The sequence below is a fragment of the Pleurodeles waltl genome, chromosome 4_2 (assembly GCF_031143425.1).
Source record: "Pleurodeles waltl isolate 20211129_DDA chromosome 4_2, aPleWal1.hap1.20221129, whole genome shotgun sequence".
NCBI lineage: Eukaryota > Metazoa > Chordata > Amphibia > Caudata > Salamandridae > Pleurodeles > Pleurodeles waltl.
In genome coordinates, this window is record NC_090443.1 from 81597635 (window position 1) to 81619543 (window position 21909).

General features: G+C 45.4%; 1 protein-coding gene across 2 annotated transcripts in view; it reads left to right on the forward strand.

Moving 5' to 3' along the window:
- Positions 1-21909, forward strand: part of LRP1 (LDL receptor related protein 1) — a 1410884-nt gene that overhangs the window by 1109973 nt on the left and 279002 nt on the right. For both annotated transcript variants that reach the window (XM_069230782.1, XM_069230783.1), the window contains exons 67-68: positions 11927-12052; positions 20338-20454. In XM_069230782.1, coding sequence (XP_069086883.1) covers positions 11927-12052; positions 20338-20454 — 243 coding nt within the window. The remainder of the gene's footprint in view (positions 1-11926; positions 12053-20337; positions 20455-21909) is intronic.

Here is a 21909-nt window from a genome sequence, read left to right on the forward strand (position 1 = left end):
AGGCTTTGTTACTGGCCTCAGAGTGACAAAGGCACTCTCCCCATGGGGCCAGCAACATGTCTCTAGTGTGGCAGGCTGCTGGAACTAGTCAGCCTACACAGACAGTCGGTTAAGTTTCAGGGGGCACCTCTAAGGTGCCCTCTGGGGTGTATTTGGCAATAAAATGTACACTGGCATCAGTGTGCATTTATTGTGCTGAGAAGTTTGATACCAAACTTCCCAGTTTTCAGTGTAGCCATTATGGTGCTGTGGAGTTCGTGTTTGACAAACTCCCAGACCATATACTCTTATGGCTACCCTGCACTTACAATGTCTAAGGTTTTGTTTAGACACTGTAGGGGTACCATGCTCATGCACTGGTACCCTCACCTATGGTATAGTGCACCCTGCCTTAGGGCTGTAAGGCCTGCTAGAGGGGTGCCTGACCTATACTTGCATAGGCAGTGAGAGGCTGGCATGGCACCCTGAGGGGAGTGCCATGTCGACTTACTCGTTTTGTTCTCACTAGCACACACAAGCTGGCAAGCAGTGTGTCTGTGCTGAGTGAGAGGTCTCCAGGGTGGCATAAGACATGCTGCAGCCCTTAGGGACCTTCCTTGGCATCAGGGCCCTTGGTACTAGAAGTACCAGTTACAAGGGACTTATCTGGATGCCAGGGTCTGCCAATTGTGGATACAAAAGTACAGGTTAGGGAAAGAACACTGGTGCTGGGGCCTGGTTAGCAGGCCTCAGCACACTTTCAATTGTAAACATAGCATCAGCAAAGGCAAAAAGTCAGGGGGCAACCATGCCAAGGAAGCATTTCCTTACACATCCTATGGGAGGAAAAACAAGATCTGCAAACAAGTAGAGGACAGCGACTTATAAGACCAGTCTCCAGGAGTTAAGGTGAGTAAGTGGGCAAGATACAAGGCAGCCCAAGTGGTACAATACCAGTGGCACGAGGGCGGCCAGGTGCAGGGTACAAAACAGCGTAGGGTGCCCAAAGCGTTTCAATGGAGATCGGTCACTACAAAAAGAGACTGGAGGCTCTGGCCAGGAAGCCAGTCGAGCTGAACCAACAGCGGGGTTCAGGCCTCACAATGCTTGGGCACAAGCAGGCACCTTCGGTCTGCCTCTCCACGTCTCAGGGGTGACGAGTGCAGAGGTGTCTTTGGGTGTTGGGTTTTCCTTACCGAAGCATTTGCAGTAGAGGGGGGGCTGCATGCGGAGGCTTCATAGTCACTTCTTTGGAGTTTGCTAGAAAACAGGTCAGCTGTTTATGGGAGGTCTTGAGCCTTTTTCGAAGGCAGGCAGTCCTTCCAGGTTTCTGGAGACCCAGCTGCAGGACAAGTCAGCTTTGGTGCAGATTTTCTAAAAGGGATGCAGAGAGGCCAGCAGGGTTGGTACCAGGTCAGCTGCTTCTTTTCTCCTCTTCTGCTTTTGAGGCTCTTGAGGGTCCTTCGTCTTCTTAGGTCATCAGGATCTGCTTTTCTGGTACAGAGGGCTCCCCTAAATACTGAATTTAGGGGCATTAGGGGAGTGTAGAGTATTAGCTAATGGGCTCCTGACCGTTAGGAGTCACTATGCCCCCAATATGACCACTTCCTTTGGGATTTCTTAGGTATGCCATCTCAAAGATTGTTACCTCTGAAAAATTGTGTTCAGCTCGACTTAGCCCACCTTAAGGGTGGTACTGGCCTTGAGCTGGCAAGCCTACCTGACTAACTAATTTTCCTTCCTTGCCAAGTGTGCTCTGGACAGGAGCGGTGGGTTCCTGTCCTGTGAGGGGAGCCAGATTAACTTTTTAAAGGTGGCAGCCCTTTCAGGCTTGCCGCCTTACTAAGGCTAATTAGAAGGTCCCCCTGTGGAACTGAGTGTTACACTCTCTTCCTGGACAGGCTTTTTTCTGTGCCTCCTGAGAGCAGAAGGCTCTCACCCTAGGGGGTCAAAACCCGAGTCTCCGGTGGCAGGCTAGCAGAAACCATTCAGCAAGCACACAAGAGGCTAGTAGGTTTTCAGAGCGCACCTCCAAAGAACCCTCTAGGTGCTTGTTTTGATGAATCCATTACTGGAATGGGGCTTCCAATACGAGATATTTGATGCCAAACATTCCTATTTTCAGTGAAGCCATTATGTAGCTGGGTAACTCATATTGACCAGTGTCCAGTACATGTATTTAAAATGACTGCCCTGGCCACTTAACTATGTCTGAGAATGGACAGACATAGCAGCATATCTGCTCTTGCAGATATGCCCTCACATGTAATATAATGCACCCTGCCTTAGGGCTGTTAGGCCTGCTGTAGGAGTGACTTACATATATTGCATGCAGTGTTAGGGGACATGGCATATAGAAATGTGTGACATGTCGTGTTTTGATTTTTGTCTGCACCAAGACACGCAGACTGTCTGTTATATGCTCTGTGAGGGGTCCCTTAGGGTAGAACAATTCGTGCTGCAGCCTTTAGGGACCCTCTTTAGCACCTCAGGCCCTAGGTACCAGAGATTCTATTTCCTAGGGACTTATGAAGGGTGCTGTAGGATTTGCCAATTGGAGAAACAATTGTACAGTTTAGGGATCGAATACTGGTGATCTGGTTGGCAGGGACCGTTGCATTTCAGTCAAAGTTGCATCTATTACCAGGCAAAAAGTGGGGGCCGGGGGTACTGCAACAAAAACCCAGTACGCTACACTCTCCCATCGCGCTAAAGCAAAATTGCAATTCTCAATGAGAGTACATTTTGCAGCAGTCAGAGCTTATCAAAAATGTCCCTCGCAAATGTCTTTTTCAGAATGCCTGTTGTCAAAGTTCTGGAATTTTCTGGAAGGCATTAAGATCTATTGTTCCCTCAGGAGATCTTCTCTTCCATGGGAGTAAAATGTTATCCTTTCTTGCCTTACGTGTCCTCCCCCTGAACCCATTCTTAAGGCTTCTCTCCAACACCTATTTTGGAAGGCTTCCTTCTTGGTAGCCATTGCTTCAACTTGCAGATTTAGTGACATACAGGCTTTCTGTTCACAATATTCCACTGCAACAGGGTACCGATGGCCTATCCTAAATTCCTCCCTAAAGTAGTCTCAGATTTTCATGTCTTTCAGACTATTACTTTACCTACATTTTTTCATAATGCGTCTTCTGCTGCAGAAAGGTCTCCATACTCCCAATGTTAGGGCTGGTTTGAAGTGTATAGATTAAACAAAATCTTTAAGAAAATCAAAGCAACTCTTTGTCAATTCTGGTCCTATGCAGACAAAATATGCCACTTCTAAACATTCCTTGTTGAGATGGGTTTTCTACAACATAATCCGTTGTTATAAACAATCTGTCAAGCCCCTATCTGGTAGACCGAGAGCCCACTCCACCCGAGGTAAACCAGATACTGCTACTTTACTTAGGAACTTCCTAATTGCTGAGACTTGCAAAGCTGCAACTTGGAAATCAGTTCACATCTTTGCAGACTCTGTTGTCTTGATTCGGATGCTAAGGCTGATTCTCAAATGGAGACAAGCATATCTAAAGAATTTGTTTACCTAGTTATTTTGGGGAATGAGGTAACTAACTTTTCATTGTTCATGCTTGTCAATGGAGATCAACTGAGATCTCCAAAGAGAGGCGGATGGGTATTTTACCTGTAATCCTCAATCTTTCTCAGGGTAATCACCATTGAAATCATAAGCGACTGTAAGGAAATGCCTCCTTGGCATGGTTACCCCCTGACTTTTTGCCTTTTGCTGATGCCAAGTTATGATAGGAAGTGCGCTGGGACCCTGCTAACCAGGCCCCAGCACCAGTGCTCTTTCCATAAACTGTACCTTTGCTTCCACAATTGGCACAGACCTGGCACTCAGATAAGTCCCTTGTAATGGTACCCCAGGTACCAAGGGCCCTGATGCCAGGGACGGTCTCTAAGGGCTGCAGCATGTCTTATGCCACCCTGGGGACCCCTCACTCAGCACATGCACACTGCCTCACAGCTTGTGTGTGCTGGTGGGGAGAAAAATACTAAGTCGACATGGCACTCCACTCAGAGTGCCATGCCAACCTCACACTGCCTGTGGCATAGGTAAGTCACCCCTCTAGAGGCCTCACAGCCCTAAGGCAGGGTGCACTATACTACAGGTGAGGGCATATGTGCATGAGCACTATGACCCTACAGTGTCTAAGCAAAACCTTAGACATTGTAAGTGCAGGGTAGACATAAGAGTATATGGTCTGGGAGTCTGTCAAAAACGAACTCCACAGTTCCATAATGGCTACACTGAAATCTGGGAAGTTTGATATCGAACTTCTCAGCACAATAAATGCATACTGATGCCAGTGTGGAATTTATTGTAAAATGCACCCAGAGGGCATCTTAGAGATGCCCCCTGAATACCAATCCGACTTCTAGTGTTAGGCTGACCAGTTTCTGCCAGCCTGCCACAACCAGACGAGTTGCTGGCCACATGGGGAGAGTGCCACCCACCAGTCAGGACAGCCCCTAAGGTGCCCTGAGCTGAGGTGACCCCTGGCTTTAGAAATCCTCCATCTTACTTTTGGAGGAGTCCCCCGATAGGATTAGGGATGTGCCCCCCTCCCCACAGGGAGGAGGCACAAAGAGGGTGCCACCCTCCAGGACAGTAGCCATTGGCTACTGCCCTCCCAGAACTAAACACACCCCTAACTTTAGTATTTAGGGGCACCACAGAACCCAGGAAATCAGATTCCTGAAAGCTGAATTAAAAAGGAGGACTGCTGACCTACAAGCCTGCCGAGACGACGGAAGACCACAAATGCTTTGGCCCCAGCCCTACTGGCCTGACTCCTGACAAGAAAACCTGCAACCAGCGACTCATACAACAAGGACAAGCGACCTCCAAAGCCTCAGAGGACTGCCCTGAATCTTAGGACCAAGAAACTCCTGTGAGCAGCGGCTCTGCTCAACAACCAGCAACAAACTTGCAACTTTCCTACAACTTCAAAGACCCCACTCTTCCCGCCAGAAGCGTGAGACTTCACACTCTGCACCCGGCGCCCCGGTGCGAGATCCAGAGAACTAACACCACAGGGAGAACTCCCCGGCGACTGCGACCCCTTGAGTAACCTGAGACGACCCTCCTTCCCCCCACAGCGACGCCTGCAGAGAGAGTCCAGAGGCTCCCCCGACCGAGACTGCCTGTAACAAAGCACTGCACCCACAGCCCCCAGGACCAGAAGGAACCGAACTTCAGTGCTGAAGTGACCCCCAGGCGACCCTCTGCCTAGCCCAGGTGGTGGCTGGCCCAAGAAGCCCCCCTGTGCCCTGTCTGCACCGCTAGAGTGTCCCCCGAGTCCCTCCATTGAAACCAATACAAAACCCGATGCCTGCTTTGCACACTGCACCCGGCCGCCCCTGTGCCGCTGAGGGTGTGTTTTGTGTGCCTACTTGTGCCCCCGTGCTCTACAAAACCCCCTTTGTCTGCCCCCGAGGACACAGGTACTTACCTGCTGGCAGACTGGAACCGGAGCACCCCTGTTCTCCATAGGCGCCTATGTGTTTTTGACACCTCTTTAAAGTTCCTAACTTACCTGTGTGGAGTACCTAGCATTTTATGTATTTACATCAAATCTTGAACTTGTGGTTCTAAAAATAAATTAGGAAAATATATTTTTCTATATAAAACCCTATTGGCCTGGAGTAAGTCTGAGTGTGTGTTCCTCATTTATTGCCTGTGTGTGTACAACAAATGCTTAACACTACCCTCTGATAAGCCTATTGCCCGAGCACACTACCACAAAATAGAGCATTAGAATTATCTAATTTTGCCACTATCTTACCTCTAACTCTCTTACTTTGAGATAGTAAATACAGAGCCAACTTCCTACAGGGACCCTCCCTCCTCACTGACAGAAGAGATAAAATATGTATAACACTGTAAGGCTAGTCAAAAAGAACTGAGTAAACTGCCATCTGTTGGGCATGATGGGACACTGGAAGTCAGGAGGTCCTTAAAGGAGCAGTGTCCTATTTGCATTGTTTCAATGCTGCAGACTATTCATGCTATATTGCTCTGCATTACTGCTTATCTTACTGTGAAAAGAAGTTAAAAGCTTTTGTGAAAGGTGTTTATAAAAGATCACTTCACATTTTACTAAAGTGACTTTTAAGGGTATGCCCCTTTTATCCTTCTATATTTTAAAGTAATTCCATAAGATTGGCAATATATTCTGTTTTTAAAGCTACAAAATTTAACATGTCTGTCACATATGTATCCTGGCCTTTCCAAGGTAAGGCAAAGTAGATGTGACTTTGAAAGAACTGCTCTAGGGTCCCTGCAGAAGGGTGGGATTATTCAGGGTTTACGATTTCAATAGAGATTTGTCTATAAATGAACTAGGATTGCAGGCAAGTAACCATTCCTTACATTTTGGCCAGCACCAGGACTTTGCTTATGTCACAAGAATTTGATTCATGCTGCACACATGTTATTGCTAACCAGTGGCTGACCATGAAAACGATTGTTAAAAGCACATATGCCTGCTAAGCCTTGAAAAAGCTGTCTGGAGGTATGTAGCAATGAATGAACACCATCTTTGGTTATGGGAGTTCTTCATACTTAATATTTTTCCACACAGTCTCAAATGAGTAAAAACTGAATTTTCCTGTAAGGATTTCTATATTTAACAAATAAAAAGAAAATCATAATAAGTAGATACTGCAGCAACGAGTAAGAAACTCAATTGTTTGTCATTAAGTTAACACAACACACAGCAACAACAGAGGTGTCATTGCAGCTTCATTTCTTTGAACACTTAGAGGCCAGTTTGTTCATCCATTATTTGGTCCAGTATTCTCAGAGTTTTCGGAAAGCAGACAAAAGATGTTGAATTTTCACCATGACTATTTAGGAAGTGCCGGAAGAAGATAAATCATAGGAGAAACAGGCTTTTGGTTAGGGTCTGTAACTAGGTCTGAAGATGGCCTGTATGATTGTTGTTTAAATGTGAGTCTCCTCTGTGCCATTATATAGCATGAGTAGTTTATTCTTGTTATGCCCCAGAGCAACAGTAAGTTAATTTCCAGTAATGAACATCTAGTTTGCACATTTAGGCTTCCTAAAGCCATATGCCTGAATACTGCTCTTTATCTCCTTTGTTCAAGCCAAGACTTTAATAGAGAAAAACATAGTTTGGCGTACTGGGCTAAGATTAAATTGTCTGGAGATTCCATGCTTTCCAGAGAAATTAGGCTGACTCGGACCATGAGGTTATGTAGTTAGCTTCAGGGGAAGATGATGTTCAAGGAAAAATCTGCCAGATTATGATCCTGATAAGGTGAGTTATTTTCCTAACTAGGCACAGGAATCAGTCCCTGAAAAATAAATGTACAGACTCCTAAGAGAAAAGAAAGTGAGCCCATCTGACTCAAAGTCCTGAATGTTCCAAAAGATCACAAAAGTGTTTGGATGTAAGCCAGATGAAAAAACCTTCCAATTGAAGGAACAAATTGTACAAAAAAAGCCTTGATCCTGGTAATGTCAGGCAGAGAGGAGGGAAAAGCCAGGCCGCCTTGTCTTGACTTTTGCAAACTTTTTTAATTGAATGTAGAGAGAGAGGGATCTTTAAGAACAAGTAAAAAAGCTCTCAACACCAAAATAGAAAATCAGACGAAAAAGAAAAAAAAAATGTTAAGAAATGTTGACATACCTTGGCCTACCAAAACAATTGGTCCAGCATAGAACTACTGAGGATTCTGACAAATTGAAACCTAGAGAATTAATAAGCTCCCCTTCTGATTGATACTTATATTTGCAGATTCCTCACCTCCTAAAGCTTCTCCAGCAGTCCGAATGGAGCCAGAAAGCAAGCAATAGCTCTCTCGCAATGATAAATGGCGGCATTGCTTATTTATGGTGCTACTTGGCCCGCTGAAATCTGTTCCTTTTTTTTTCCTCTGTCATTTAAGGCAGATCCGATGTGCTCTCATTTGATCCCTGACACTGTTTGATTTAGGTGTTCCTTTATTCGGGGTCACTCAACCTCAGCATTGTTTTCCGGTTTGGCTTGAGTGCTTGGCTCTGTTCAAGTACCGTGCTTGGTGCTGCCAGTTTGGCATCTGACTTTTCGAGCACCTTATGCTGACCCTTCTCTAGTGGTGCCTTTCACCCGGTCTCTTCTGACTAGACTCTGGTCCTCTCCAACTCCTTCTGGTGCTCATTCAGAACCCAAAGAGCTTCTGGGCCCACTATATGTCCCTTGTTGGTGGTCTCTTCACAGATGCTGTTTAGCTTTGGACAGCTATTTGGCTTCATCTCAGTGTTGATGTGTTCCACTCTGCTGCTGGAACCCTTGCCAAGTGCTCACTGGCAATGATTCCAAGTCTGTCATCAGTTCAGAGTCATCACCCAGGTGTCAGCTGTTTCGTTGGTCGAAGTCAACAGGACACTTAGGGCTAATCCTGGCACTGTCTCTTCTCCTTGTGATGTCGATCCCAAAGTTCCTGGCTCTCCACTTGCTGTTTCAGACATTCTACTTTCTCCATCTTGGCATTGGAAAGGTGCATCAGAACATAAACGACATCAAGATTGTTTTTGCATCCTCTTTATAGCCTTTAGGAAGTTTATATTGTGCCTTACATAATTTCAGTGAAATGGATTCTTAGAGTGAGGTTGCTATTGAATGGGTTCCAAATCTTCCCTTGGAAGATATGTCCTCTTTTTATGAGATTCTGAGCAAAGCTGCTATGGTCTTGGATTTTCCACTATTCAGACAGAGGTTGTAGGAAAGTCACTATTTTTGGCATGGTTACCTCCACTTTTTGCCTGTGCTCACTGTGCTTAGACTGTTTTCACTCGGATCCTGCTAACCAGGACCTCAGTGACTGTGCTCTCTCCTCTAAATTTGGTTGCCTTGGTACCATTTACACCCCACAATTGGCATTCTGGTGTACCCCTGTAAGTCCCTAGTGTCTGGTATTTAGGTACACAGGGCACTTGTACACCAGGGGTTCCCCCATGCGCTGCAGCATGTATTATGCCACCCATGGGAGCCCATTTAAACTTTGTCTGCAGGCCTGCCACTTGCAGCCTGCGTGAAAAGGTGCATGTACCCTTTCACTGCTTGTCATTACACCAGGTTGCTGTAAGTCACCCCTATGGTAGGCCCTTCCAGCCCTAAAGGCAGGGTGCAGGCCCCCGTGTGTGAGGGCATCCTTGCAAGAGCAGAGGTGCCCCTGCGGACTCCCATTCCAATGCCCTGGAATTCGTAAGTGCGGGGAAGCCATTTTAGCTATGTACTAGCAGTGTCCCTGCCATTGAAAGGCAAGTCAGGATCAGTACGGCAGTGCCGACATCAACACTGCCGTGCTTGACCATGACTTTCACCACTGCCAACGTGTTGGGATCTAAGATCCTGGCAGTGGCGGCAGTCTTCTGATAGTCAGACTGCCAGCATCCTAATCTGGCGGTCGGACCTCCAAGGATGCATCGGTCAGACCGCCACCGTGGGTACAGCTGTTCTATTGCCAGCCATACTTGTAATCAGGCCCTTAGTCTTTAACAGTGAGATATGCTATGAAGTTCTTGGTAATGATGGCATCTAGTGTTCATTTGATTCCAAATGCCTAACTTCACATGAAGCCAATTCAAGAATGGAGTTAATGAAGTAAGTGGTTTGAAGCAAATTTGAACTGGGACGATCTAATGGTTGTAACAGGCAAATTACAGAATACATTATCATGTTGGAACACCACAGACATGTTGGAGGGCAGATTTTAAAAAGCCCCAGTCCGAATGCCATGACCTTTAGGCATTCATTACAGGTGGGATGGGAACACACATTCAGAGTCTGAAAGTCAGGAGTCCCTTGTCAAAACAGTATTTAAAGATGGTATATCTAGCACTTAAAGCCTTCCAAAGTCAAATGTATCTCCAAACAATGCAGATATTAAGAGACACGACAGCAGTGTTTGGCAATGGGCCTACGCAAAACACATGTTTAATTGCCAGTAAATACCAGGACAAGAAAACAAGCTGATGTACTAATCAGACAGTCTGGGCTTTCCAGGAAAGGGATCTAAAACAGAAACATTCACCTGTGAGGTTCAGAAGTTAAGATCTTTTTGTATGAAAAGAGAACTCAAAATGCCAAGACTTTGCATGTAAATGCTTGTTTGATAAACATCTAAGATGGAACTTTTATTAGTAGCTCCCATGTGTCACAACTAACACAATTACCATAACACAATGTAATCTTAATACCTGTAGTGAGGTATGTATTGACAGTGCAAAAGGGGAAAAAACCACCCAGGCCCTTAGAATCTACATTTAGCAGCATGGCTCCTGGAGTCTTAATTTCAGCATTTAGGTCTTCCATAAAAATATGCAGAAGTCTTTAAAGAAGATAAAAAACCATCACCTAGAAAATGTGACATAGCAAAATGAGTTAGATACTTGAAAGCATTAATACAAATGATTGTACCGAAATGAATATGAAGCAAATGATGTTGGTGGAATGGCTTATATTTTTACTTGACTGTGGCCTCAGACATGTATCTTTACATGCTGATTTGTCACCTGTTGCAGCATACACAAGATGTATTAAACCCAGATATGTGTTAGCACTCATAAAAATATCCTTAAAGAGCAAAGATGCCATATCTCCCATATCTGGAGCTAGCCCCTCAGAGGGGAAGTAAACATTTTGCTACTAGCACAACTGGAACCACGTTTTGAACCATTGCAAAAAATGCAATTTCACGTTCCTTACTTTAATACAGTCTTTTTAATTACAATCACTTCATTAAGTGAATTGCAAGCACTGTCAATAGATAAAAAGTATTTTAATGTATTTAAAGATAAAGCATTTTTGTTTTATTCTTAGTGATGTCACATTGTCACATGAACCAGTCAATTCATAATCCGCAGCACTTTTCAATGCATGACTGAAAGAGAATTACAGTTCTTACAGTTGAGAAGAGCAACTATGTATAATTTGGAAAACATAAAAATAATAATCAAAAATGGGAAGCATGTTTTGGGACATTGTGCACTTACGTTTATCTTGACATCATAGAGAGTCATACCATTCCTGTTTAGCTGATAAAAAAGTTCTGGACCCTACTACTAGATGGCGGAAAAATGCAGTTTGTACATATAGAAGACCCACAGGAAAGACCATTGTTACAGGTAAATAACCGTTTTCTATTTCTGTTATGTGATGTGTATTTGAATAGCTCCTTGTCTTGACTTGTAGTACCTTTGGAGTATGAGCCTCCTTCTATGTTCCACAGTAATCGTTGGCCAGAGTGAGAGCTGTCTGTTATAATTGTGCTTAGTTGAGTTTTGTGTTGTGACTATGTGCATCTTTTTCAGAACTGAGAGTTCTTCCTGTTGAACCTTAGAGGCGTTCCTATTCATCTAAATAGCATCTTATTTATAGGAAATGATTTCAGTACAGTCCCAGAAGTTTTTATTTTTTAAGTAGAATTTTGACTATGAAAGGATAGTTGCACCCCAAATTATATGGCCAATTATGCAGGCTGCATGGACAGAGAGTTGGTGTATAACTGGCTGGATCTGCATGTTTGTCAAGAATTCTCACAAAAATGTGTTTTCATTGAAGAAAACAAAATAGGTGATTATGTTTGTAATTTACTATTTTTTCCCCCCATAATATACAAACGTGTCTAGGTGAGCTGGGCAAAAGGTGGAAGAGGTATTCTGTTACCCAAAAAAAGGGAACTGGCACCAAGAGTCCCCTACTAAACTAAAATGTTGTAACGAAAAACATTTCTGCTCCAGACTTGTTTTGTTATATTTTAGAAGGCAGTACACTTATAATGCAATATGTACACTAGTATGGGTTTGTTTGCTCGAACAAAACAGTTTGAAGGGATGATGAATTGTTTTTGAGGATGGCACTTTGAGACACTGTGTGAGTATTAGAACACTAAGAGTAAAGGGCTGGGCTGTTGCTTTCTTTAGCTCAGATGACCTGTGGAGTGGATGAGTTCCGCTGCAAGGATTCCGGCCGGTGCATCCCAGCCAGGTGGAAGTGTGATGGGGAGGATGACTGTGGAGACGGCTCTGATGAACCCAAGGAAGAGTGTGGTGAGTGAGTCCTCTCATCAATTTCTTCTATGATGTTTTTGGAGCTTCAGGTGCTGTTCAGCTAATAAAGTTGTTGGTTTCCCCCTCGCCCCCTGCCACCATAAAAATATTTTCAAAACAGTTATTTCCCTTATTATGTTTGTTGTGTAACAATGTTGCAAAAATGAATGGGGGAAATATTAAGAAAAAAGGTTGGTGGAATACTGGTTTTGCAAAGAAAGAACCAACTGGTGAAGGGTGACACCCTGATGAATGTTTAGATTGTGTCCTACCCTTCCATGTCACTGTTGACTCTGCTGCTCTTACACTACAGGAAAACTGAAGACGCTTCTGCCGTACCATGAAGGACGACCTGAAATATTACACTAATGTGTTATTTTTCTATTACAGCTTTGAACAGTTAGTGTGTTAAATATATTCAGTAATATCACATTGTTGCTAATTAACTTCCTCCATTATTGGAAAACCATACTTTGTCATTATAGCCAGTGAGACAGAGCATCTTCTGTGGCATAGTTACTTAGCAGAGCGTTCCAGTATTTTGTTTACTGTAGGTATTCTAGCTGATTCATTACATATGGTTTGAATATAGAGCTGTACTTATTTGTTAATGCTTTATAAGAATCCCTGTTTGTTAGTAAACTCTTTGTCCGATGGTATGTGTGGCGTAGATATACATGCTCTGCATACTCCCGCTATCTAGTGTTGGGTCCAGAGTGGTGCAAGTTGTTTTTCGACGAAGAAGCATTTCAAGTCATGGGATTGAGTGGTGACTCCTCTGTGTGATAGTGCAATTGGGCCTCGACTCCTTTGTTAGATTATTTTCTCTCTGCTGTCGAGTTTGGACCTGCATGTCTTCGCTCGATCTTTCGACTTACTCTGGTTCAAAATCTTTCTTTCCGTCTTCTCTTTTTCGAGGGTATTGTATCTCGATCACGCATTCCAATCTAAGCGTTTGTCTCGAATCGTGGGTCCAGGCACTGACTGGCGCACCCTCTGGGGCGTCTTCGCCCGTCTCGGGCCTACTTCGCCATGTGGCACCGACCATTATGCTGAGCTGATGGAACGAACAATGTTTTGTTTCTGTCCTCGGTGCCACACTAAATTTCCCCACACTGACCAACATCTGGTGTGTAAACTGTGCCTCTCGCCTGATCACCAGGAAGCTACCTGTAACACCTGCAGATCTTTATGGTCGAAGAAGATGCTTTGGGGCCAAAGAGTTTGTCAACTGGAGATGGGGCCCAAGACTCCAGATGACACCCTGGACATCTTTGGGGAAGGAACACGCTCAGGAGGAACCTACCCAACAGGAGGAGTCCTTCTTGATCCAGAACTCTGGCTCCGACGTGCAGTCGGATATCGAAAGCCACAAGGTAACATCTGCACAACTCGTGAGTACAGTGGCCCCCTTCCACCCACCCCAACACTGTGCAGAATCCCCTTTAAGAGGTCGCCAGACCGCCACTGCCACCAGGCAATGGCCAGATCCAAAAATCTATTTTGGCTGCCCGGTCCTCCAGCTCAGCTCTGAAAACAGCCAAGACAAAGACATTGTCTGCACCTTGGTCCGAGTCAACGCATCCATCTCAGTCTGAACTTAGTCTCCTAGCCGACCAGCTACCGCCTCCACCCCAATTCCAAACAAATCGCACCAACTGAAGCCTTTGGAGCAGAAAGGCTTCAGTCGATCTGCAGCTAAACCGTCCCCAGCAGAACCCATTCCGGAGACTGTGGATGCCTGTCAGCGCTGCCTCCATATTCAGGAGAGTACAGTACACATTATTGCTTCTTCCCCTGAACTGATCAAAAGTAAGCTGTCTTTCCAAGAAGCTTTGAACACTCCCCCACCTCCCAAGAAGACTAGCAAGGAAAAGGCCCTCCAGCACATCTCACAGGCTGCCTCCTCCCCTGACTCACCTACTGCAGTAGATTATACCCCTAAAGAATCCCCTTTATATGTTAGGGAAGATTTGGGTGGGACACAGCATGACCCTGATCCATGGGACACTTATGACCCTATCCTGTCCAATGATCCAGACTTGTACCCCACACGCCCCTCACCACCAGAGGGATAGTACATTGTACCAGTAGATAGTAGTAAGGGCAACTGCTTTCCACAATGTGGAGCTACATAGGGATCCTATCGAACAGGACTTCCTGTTTGATGCCCATACATATACCCACAGGGATATCCAATGTCTCCCGATGCTCCCTTGCAGACTTCATCACGCTGAGGAAATTTTCAAGGAGCCCTTCCGCTCCAGGATTATCACCACAAGAGTGGACAAGAAATATAAGCCTGCCCCCTCAGACCCATTTTACATTAGTTCACAGGTCCCTCCAGAGTCCATAATAGTCACCACTGCATGAAAAAGTGCCAGTAGCCAGGCCACAGGCGACTCTTCTCCTCCTGTGAAGGAGAGTACGAAAAAAGATGCTGCCAGCAAGAGAGTTGCTGCACAGGCAGCTAACAATTGGCGTATCAACAATTCACAGGCGTTACTGGCTAGATATGACCGGGCTCACTGGGATGAAATGTAGTCGCTCCTCCAATTTCTCCCAGAGGAGCACCACAAGAGAGGGCAGCAAATTGTTGCAGACGGGCAAACAATAACTAATAATTCTATACGCTGTGCCCTAGACGCCGCAGATACAGATGTATGCAGCATTAATACAAGTGTCCTACTAAGAAGGCATGCATGGCTCTGATGCTCTGGTTTCAAACTAGTAGTACAGCAAGTGGTCCTTAACATGCCCTTTGCTAAGGAACATCTTTTTGGCTCCCAAGTGGATACTACCCTTAAGAAGTTGAAAAAGACACAGCTTAGGCAATGGGAGCTCTAAAGTCCCCCACACAAAGGAGCACTTTTCGTCTCCCCACTTTCAGAGGTGTTTACAAATTCATATCCTCCGAGGCGTCTACTTCCCGAACCAAGCAGCCTCCACCCTCCTGTTCTAGGGGTTTCTATAGTGGGCCCTTCAGAGGGAGAACAACAAGGGCTGAAGTAAGAGCAATCAGTGACTACCTCCATCATCCCCCACTCACTCCACACCTGTTGGGGGACGGCTTCAAGATTTTCATACAGAAGGGTCAAAATCATCATGGACCAATGGGTCCTTTCCATTATCCAATATGGTTACTTTCTAGAGCTCATTACCATTCCTCCAAACTTTCTCCCTCGCACTCACAGGCTATCCCACTAGCACCTCACCCTTCTCAAACAAGAGGTTCAATCCTTTCTTATCAAAAGGACCATCGAGCCTGTTCCCTTACAACACCAGAGACCAGGAGTATACTCCCTGTACTTAAAAAGACGTCTCTGTCAGGCCTATTCTGGACCTCAGACCATTAAACCAGTACATTCTCTCAGAACACTATCAGATGGTTACTCTTCAAGACGTTATTCCACTTCTGCAACAAGGTGACTTTATGACAGCTCTAGATCTAAAGGACACCTACTTTCATATTCCCATTCACCCTGCACACCGAAAATACATCAGATTTGTTGTTGCAGGCAAACATTACCAGTCCAAAGTCCTGCCTGTTGGGGGTCACAACTGCTCCTAGAATTTTCAAAGTGCTAAGAAGCAGTTGCCACACACCTCAGAAGACAGAACATAAGCATGTTCCCTTACCTAGACTACTGGCTCATCAAAGCCAGTGCCCTATGACAGTGCCAACAGCACTCTCAGTTGACAGCAAACCTCCTTCACACTCTGGGCTTCACTCTCAATTTCTACAAATCCCACCTCCAACCCCTTCAGATATAGCAATCTTTAGGAGCAATTCTCAATGTGGAGTTGGGATGAGCATGTCCCAACCCAGCCCACGTTCAGAGTTTTCAGTCTCTTCTCCCCCCAACTTCAGGAGAATCGCACATACACAGTCAGGACTATTATGCGCCTGCTAGAGAAGATGATGTCCTGCACTGCCGTTGTTCCCCATGCCAGACTCCACATGCATCCACTATACAGCAGTGTCCGTCTCATCAGTGGTCTCAGTCACAGGGTCACCTGGAAGATACAGTGTTGTTGGACTACCATACTCACCGCTCTCTGCAATGGTGGAACACCACCAACCTGTTGCAAGGGTGGCTTTTCTGGGCCGTGTGCCTCTTGTCATTCTGACCACAGATGCATCAGTGACGGGTTGGGGCGCTCACCTTCAAGACCTCACAGTATTTTACCTCAAGCTTCAAGCAGTGTTTCTAGCCTTGAAACCATTTCTTTCTCACCTGTCTCACAAGGTTGTCTTAGTCCGCACGGCCAACATGACAGCCTTTTATTATCTACAGAAATGGGGGGGGGGGGGGTGGGGGGGGGGGGATGCACAGTTGTCCCAATTGTCAGAACTCTCTCAGAAATATGGAAGTGAGCTCTCCACCACCGCATTTACCTTGTGGCAGAGTATCTCCCAGTGATGGACAACGACTTTACAGACCTGCTCAGCAGGATGTAGCAACAAGTCCACGAATAGGAACTCCAGCCACAAGTCCTTCAAACATACTTCGCAAAGTGGGGAACCCCTCAGATAGACCTTTTTGCCACAGCATAAAACACAAAATGCCCAAGCTTCGCCTCCAGGTATCCACGCCCTCTATCCAAGGGCAACGCTCTATGGATGAACTGGTCAGGGATATTTGCTTACGCTTTTCCACCTTTTCCTCTCGTTCCATTTCTGGTTCGGAGGATCATTAATTCATTAGCTTTATTACAGTAATAAACGTACCATAAAAGCTCATCCTACAACACACACATAAAAATAAATAAGAGCCATACTATAAAACACTCTGTCTATAAAATGTTCAAAAGGAATAATTAAAATGAAAAATTCAAAGTTCTAAGACATAATCAGAATAATAAGAATCCATCAATTTACGGAAGCAATAATGTAAAAACCTTCACCCAATAGACTAAAAATACAAAAGAGTAAAAACACAATATGAAAATTTTAAAATTAATATCAGATGTTCCCTATAAGAATAGCATATCCAATTTTGTCTACAGGCTTAAGCTTGTTTTAATGTAATGCATTGGAAGCTGCCCCTAGACATTTTGCCCTTACGTGCCAAACTGCATCTAAAAATCTAGCTAGCGCACATAACACAGTACCATAGGTATTCGTTTTGCAGATCCTAAAAGCTAAGAGCCGGTTGTTAATGCCCATGAATCTGCAAAGGGGTATAATCCATTGAATCCGCTGTTTAGCATATGCGGGGCAATGAAATAACACGTGAACAATACATGCAGATAACCAACAGCCCATTGGGCATAGGTCTTGTTGAAAATCCTGTTGGGACCACCTGCAAGTAGAAGTGCGTAATGGTAATGATCCCAGCCTAAACCTGATGTAAAGTAAACATGCTTGAGGGAATAGGATCAAGTCCATAGAGTTTTCGAATTCATAGTGGCATTTGACTTATATAAAACTATCTGTCAAACTGAGTGAAGGCACCTCAGCTAACTTACCTATTTTTAAGTTTAACCAATATGCATCCTTAACAACTTGCGCCGCATTTTTTTGGAAGGCCATGAGGGTCTGTCCAAAAGTGGGCCAACCCTAAATTGGTCATTCTATTTTCAACATGATTACACCATTGGATTTTCCTTATTATATGTGTACTGAGCAGGGCATTCAGCCTTGTTCTCTATGGGCCAAAGGTATCATCTGGTATCTGGTTCGGAGGATCAGGCAAACATCTTTCACCGTGATTCTTGTAGCTCCCACTTGGGAGCGTCAGCCATGGTTCACCACACTTGTGGACCCATCAGTAGTCCCCCATGAGAAGCTTCCCAAAAGGCTGGACCTTCTCACTCGAAATCAAGAAAAATCCAACATCCAGACCCTAGGTCACTCAACCTTGCGATGTGGCTCCTGAAGTCATAGAGTTTGGTTATTTATGATTGCCTGCTGAATGCATGGACGTTCTCAGGAAAGCCTGCAGACCCACAACTAGAGCCTGTTATACTGTAAAATGGAAAAATTTTGTATGCTACTGCCAAACCAAACGTACTGACCACTTTAAAGTTGCTGTTCAAAAAATTGTCATTTGCTCAGTTTACAAAAAGCAAATTTAACTTACACTTCCATTTGCTTTCATCTTGCAGATATCGCTGCATACCTACAGAACAGACAACTTAGTTCTATGTTCAGTAACTCGGTCATTAAAGCTTTCATGGAACGCCTTAAAATGGTTATTACACCCAGGGTGCCTCCTGTACTATCCTGGAACCTCAATATTGTGGTTACCAGGTTCACGGGGCCCTCTTTTTGAGTAGTGGTGGGCGGAGTGCATGGAGTTCCACTCCCCGGAATTCCATCAAGTTGGGTAAAAACTCAATGGAATTCCGTGGAGTCCAGCGTGCGGCAGAGTGCCGCCTGCCCTACTACCCTGGCGCTGAATGCACCCGATCTCAGAAGCACCAAGCAGGGTCAGGCCTGGTTAGTAGCACTAACCAGGCCCGAACCTGCTTAGCTCTTCCAAGATCAGGCACATTCAGGCCAGGGTGTGCTGAAATGGAAGCGAAAGCTGCAGTTTCAGGCCTCTTCTGCTGACACAGCCCCCCGGTCTGGAGCCACACCTGCACATTTCCCTTCAACAGCTGCCCTCCTTCACAAACTTGTTTGGGAAGGCCTAGCACCCCCAAGTCTTGCACCAGTCTTGCAGTCGCTTCCACTGCACTTACGCACAGCCTCAGACTGCCCTTTCTTTAGGCCCCCGCACCAGCAAGAGCAAACCAGCTCACCACCTGCAGCATGGTATTTTCACAAAGTGCCTAGCCTTGCTTGCCATCTACACCCTAAAGCTCTCTCAGGCCACACACATCTCTATCTGGTGGGGGCTGCCAGACTACCACTCTGCAGCTGATGCTGCTCGCTCAGACTCCAGCTCTCCCTGCTGGCCTCAGCACCGTACCCCATAACACCACTTCCTTTCCCAGGGATTCTGGGGACTCTGAGACGGGTTCTTTTCAAGTGGAGCTCTGACTGCAAGTTTCCTTTTTATAGGCACACAGAACCTCCACTTTTGTGCAAATTCTGTTCATGCCCAGTGCCACCCCCGTGTGCACATAGAAGAGAAAGCTAAACAAGGACTTACCTGGGTCCCCGTTGCCAGCAGCCTTGCTCTCTGCCTCCCTCAATCCCCCTCTGCCCCCTCCTCCCAGGCTGCTGAGGACAGTGAAAGGAGGGAGGCCTGGATCCTGTGCTGTGCCGGTGCCATCTTCTTTGCCTAGCGTGTGCTCTGCATCCCAGTTATGGGCCACATAGTGCAAGTACGCCTGTCTATGCTTGCGCTGTGTGGCCCATAATTGGGCTGCAGTGCACAGGCGGTGAGCTCCAATCTGCTGCCAGGCCTAGCAGAGTTTTTGGCCAAACTCCAAGCAGAGCGTGGAGTGCCAAAAACTATTTTAACTCTGCCAGCAGAGTGGACTCACTGCCCACCCCTACTTTTGAACCACTTCATTCAGGTCCTCTTCAATACTTTCTTGGAATGTGGCTTTCTTAGTTGCCATCTCCTCACTCAAGCGTGTCCGTTTGCTCCATGCCCTAACCTTGGAAGAACTTTTCTCCCAAATCATAGAGAGAAGGTGCTCCGTCGCACAAACCCGAAGGCAGCTACATGGTTTACACCACATACATTCACAAAGCGTTACTGTGAGTATGCATTAGCATGTCAGCAAGCCAACATAAGCCAAGCTGTGCTGCAAACACTTTTCCAGTCAACTGCAACTCCCAGAGGCTAGCCACCATTTTTATGGAGGGACTGCTTTACAGTCTATCAAGAGCATCTGTATCTGCATCCACATATGCCATCGAACAGAAAAAGTTACTTACCCAGTAAGCATCTGTTTGTGGCTTGTAGTGCTGTAGATTCACATGGTCGCCCTCCTCCCCAGATGTCTGTGGCCATTCCAGTTACATTATATTTGTATATCTTTGTACACATATAGTTATATTTGCATGGATATCTTTTTCTCTATACTTCTCCTACACTCCCTTTTTCACCCGCCTGTGGGAAAACAATCTAACAAAGGAGTCAATGCCTATGTGCACTATCACCGAGAGGAGGAGTGACTTGATCCGTGACTCAAAATGCTTCTTCAAGGAAAAAGACTTGCACAACTCCGGACCCAACACTAGATGGCAGGTGTACGCAGATCATGTGAATCTACAGCACTACATGCCACAAACAGATGCTTACTGGGTAAGTAACATTTTCCATATGGTGCACTGCACATGGGTAATGATTGATTTTTGCAAGACCATTGTTTTGTTCTAGATGAGCGCACCTGTGAACCGTACCAGTTCCGCTGTAAAAATAACCGCTGCGTGCCAGGTCGATGGCAGTGTGACTACGACAACGACTGTGGAGACAACTCTGATGAAGAGAACTGCAGTAAGTGGGCATGCCTTTTTCTGAGTCAATGTTTACTGGAACAGGGATGATTGCAGAGTTCCATTACCTCGATCTGTATGCTTTACACACTGTACAGACACAGTGGGCACCAAAGATTTGGACCCAAGACACGTAGTTGAAGGTTATTTCAGATCTAAAGCATACAGCACCACTATGTGAGTGCAGTAAAATCTTTTGTTGCATTCATCACAATTTCCCTTTGAATACTTTTTGAAGGCTTACTGGGGCACAATATCATATTCCTGATATCTAGTCACACTGTCTGCACCTCACAGGTAGAGCACTACAAATATTGACCTATGATGATCATTTTCAACTTTGCACGCTAAAATGCATTACTACAGCCTATGACATTGCCAGCCATACTGTGACCCTGGTACTTTATTAGCAGGGTGCAGGACACCCACAATTTGTGAGCATTTTTGTGACCCTTGTCACTCCCATTAATACAGCCAAAATATCTAATTCACTTAGAAGAAAATGAGGCTCCTGCCTTGTTTCATGTTTGACCTTACATTTTCATAGAAATCCAGCTCTACTTTTTCTTTAAATGCTATATCTTTGTACCCTTTCATAATTAATTTTGGAGGACTTTCCAAGAATGGTAAGCATGCCAGAGCTGTGGTGGCCTATGCTTTTTTTTTCAAATTGGCTAATGCCCCATGGCAGATTCAGCTGAGTATGTACAAATCATCAGTAAAGCAGAAAATTATTCAGGAGATTGCTGGGCTTTTGCCTAGCGTCATTGAGTTTAGACTTTAGCACACTGGGATCCTGCTAATCAGGACATTAGTGTTTGTGCGCTCTCCTCTAAACGTGGTTACTGGTAAACTTTTTCCACCCACAATTGGCATACTGGTGAACCTATGTAAGTTCATAGTATATGGAGCCTAGGTACCCAGGGCATTGGTACACCAGGGGTCCCCATGGGCTACAGCATGTAGTATGCCACCCATTGGGACCAATGCAAACTGTGTATGCTGGTCTGCCATTGCAGCCTGCGTTAAATGGTGCGTTCACCCTTTCACCACAGATATAAGGCTCACTTCATATCCTGACCACTGCACTTAGACACTGTAGGTCAACTCCTCTGGTAGGCCCTTCAGCCCAAGGGCAGGGTGCATGTCCCTAAGTGTCAGGGTACCCCTACAGGCCCTAGGTCCCATTTCCTGGACTCTGTAAGGGTGGGGAAGCCATCTTAAGGTATGTATTGGACACTGGTCAACACGAGTGGTCCAACTTCATAATGGCTTCCCTGAACTTAGGCATGTTTGATATCAAACATGTTGGAATCATTCAACTACACAGATTCCAGTGATAGCTGCATGATCCCATGTACTGTGGAGGTTCCTTAGAGGACCCCTTCTCCAGTTCTGCCTGTACAGCCTTACAGGGTCATGCTGCCAGCCCAGATTGCTGCTGACCTCAGGCACT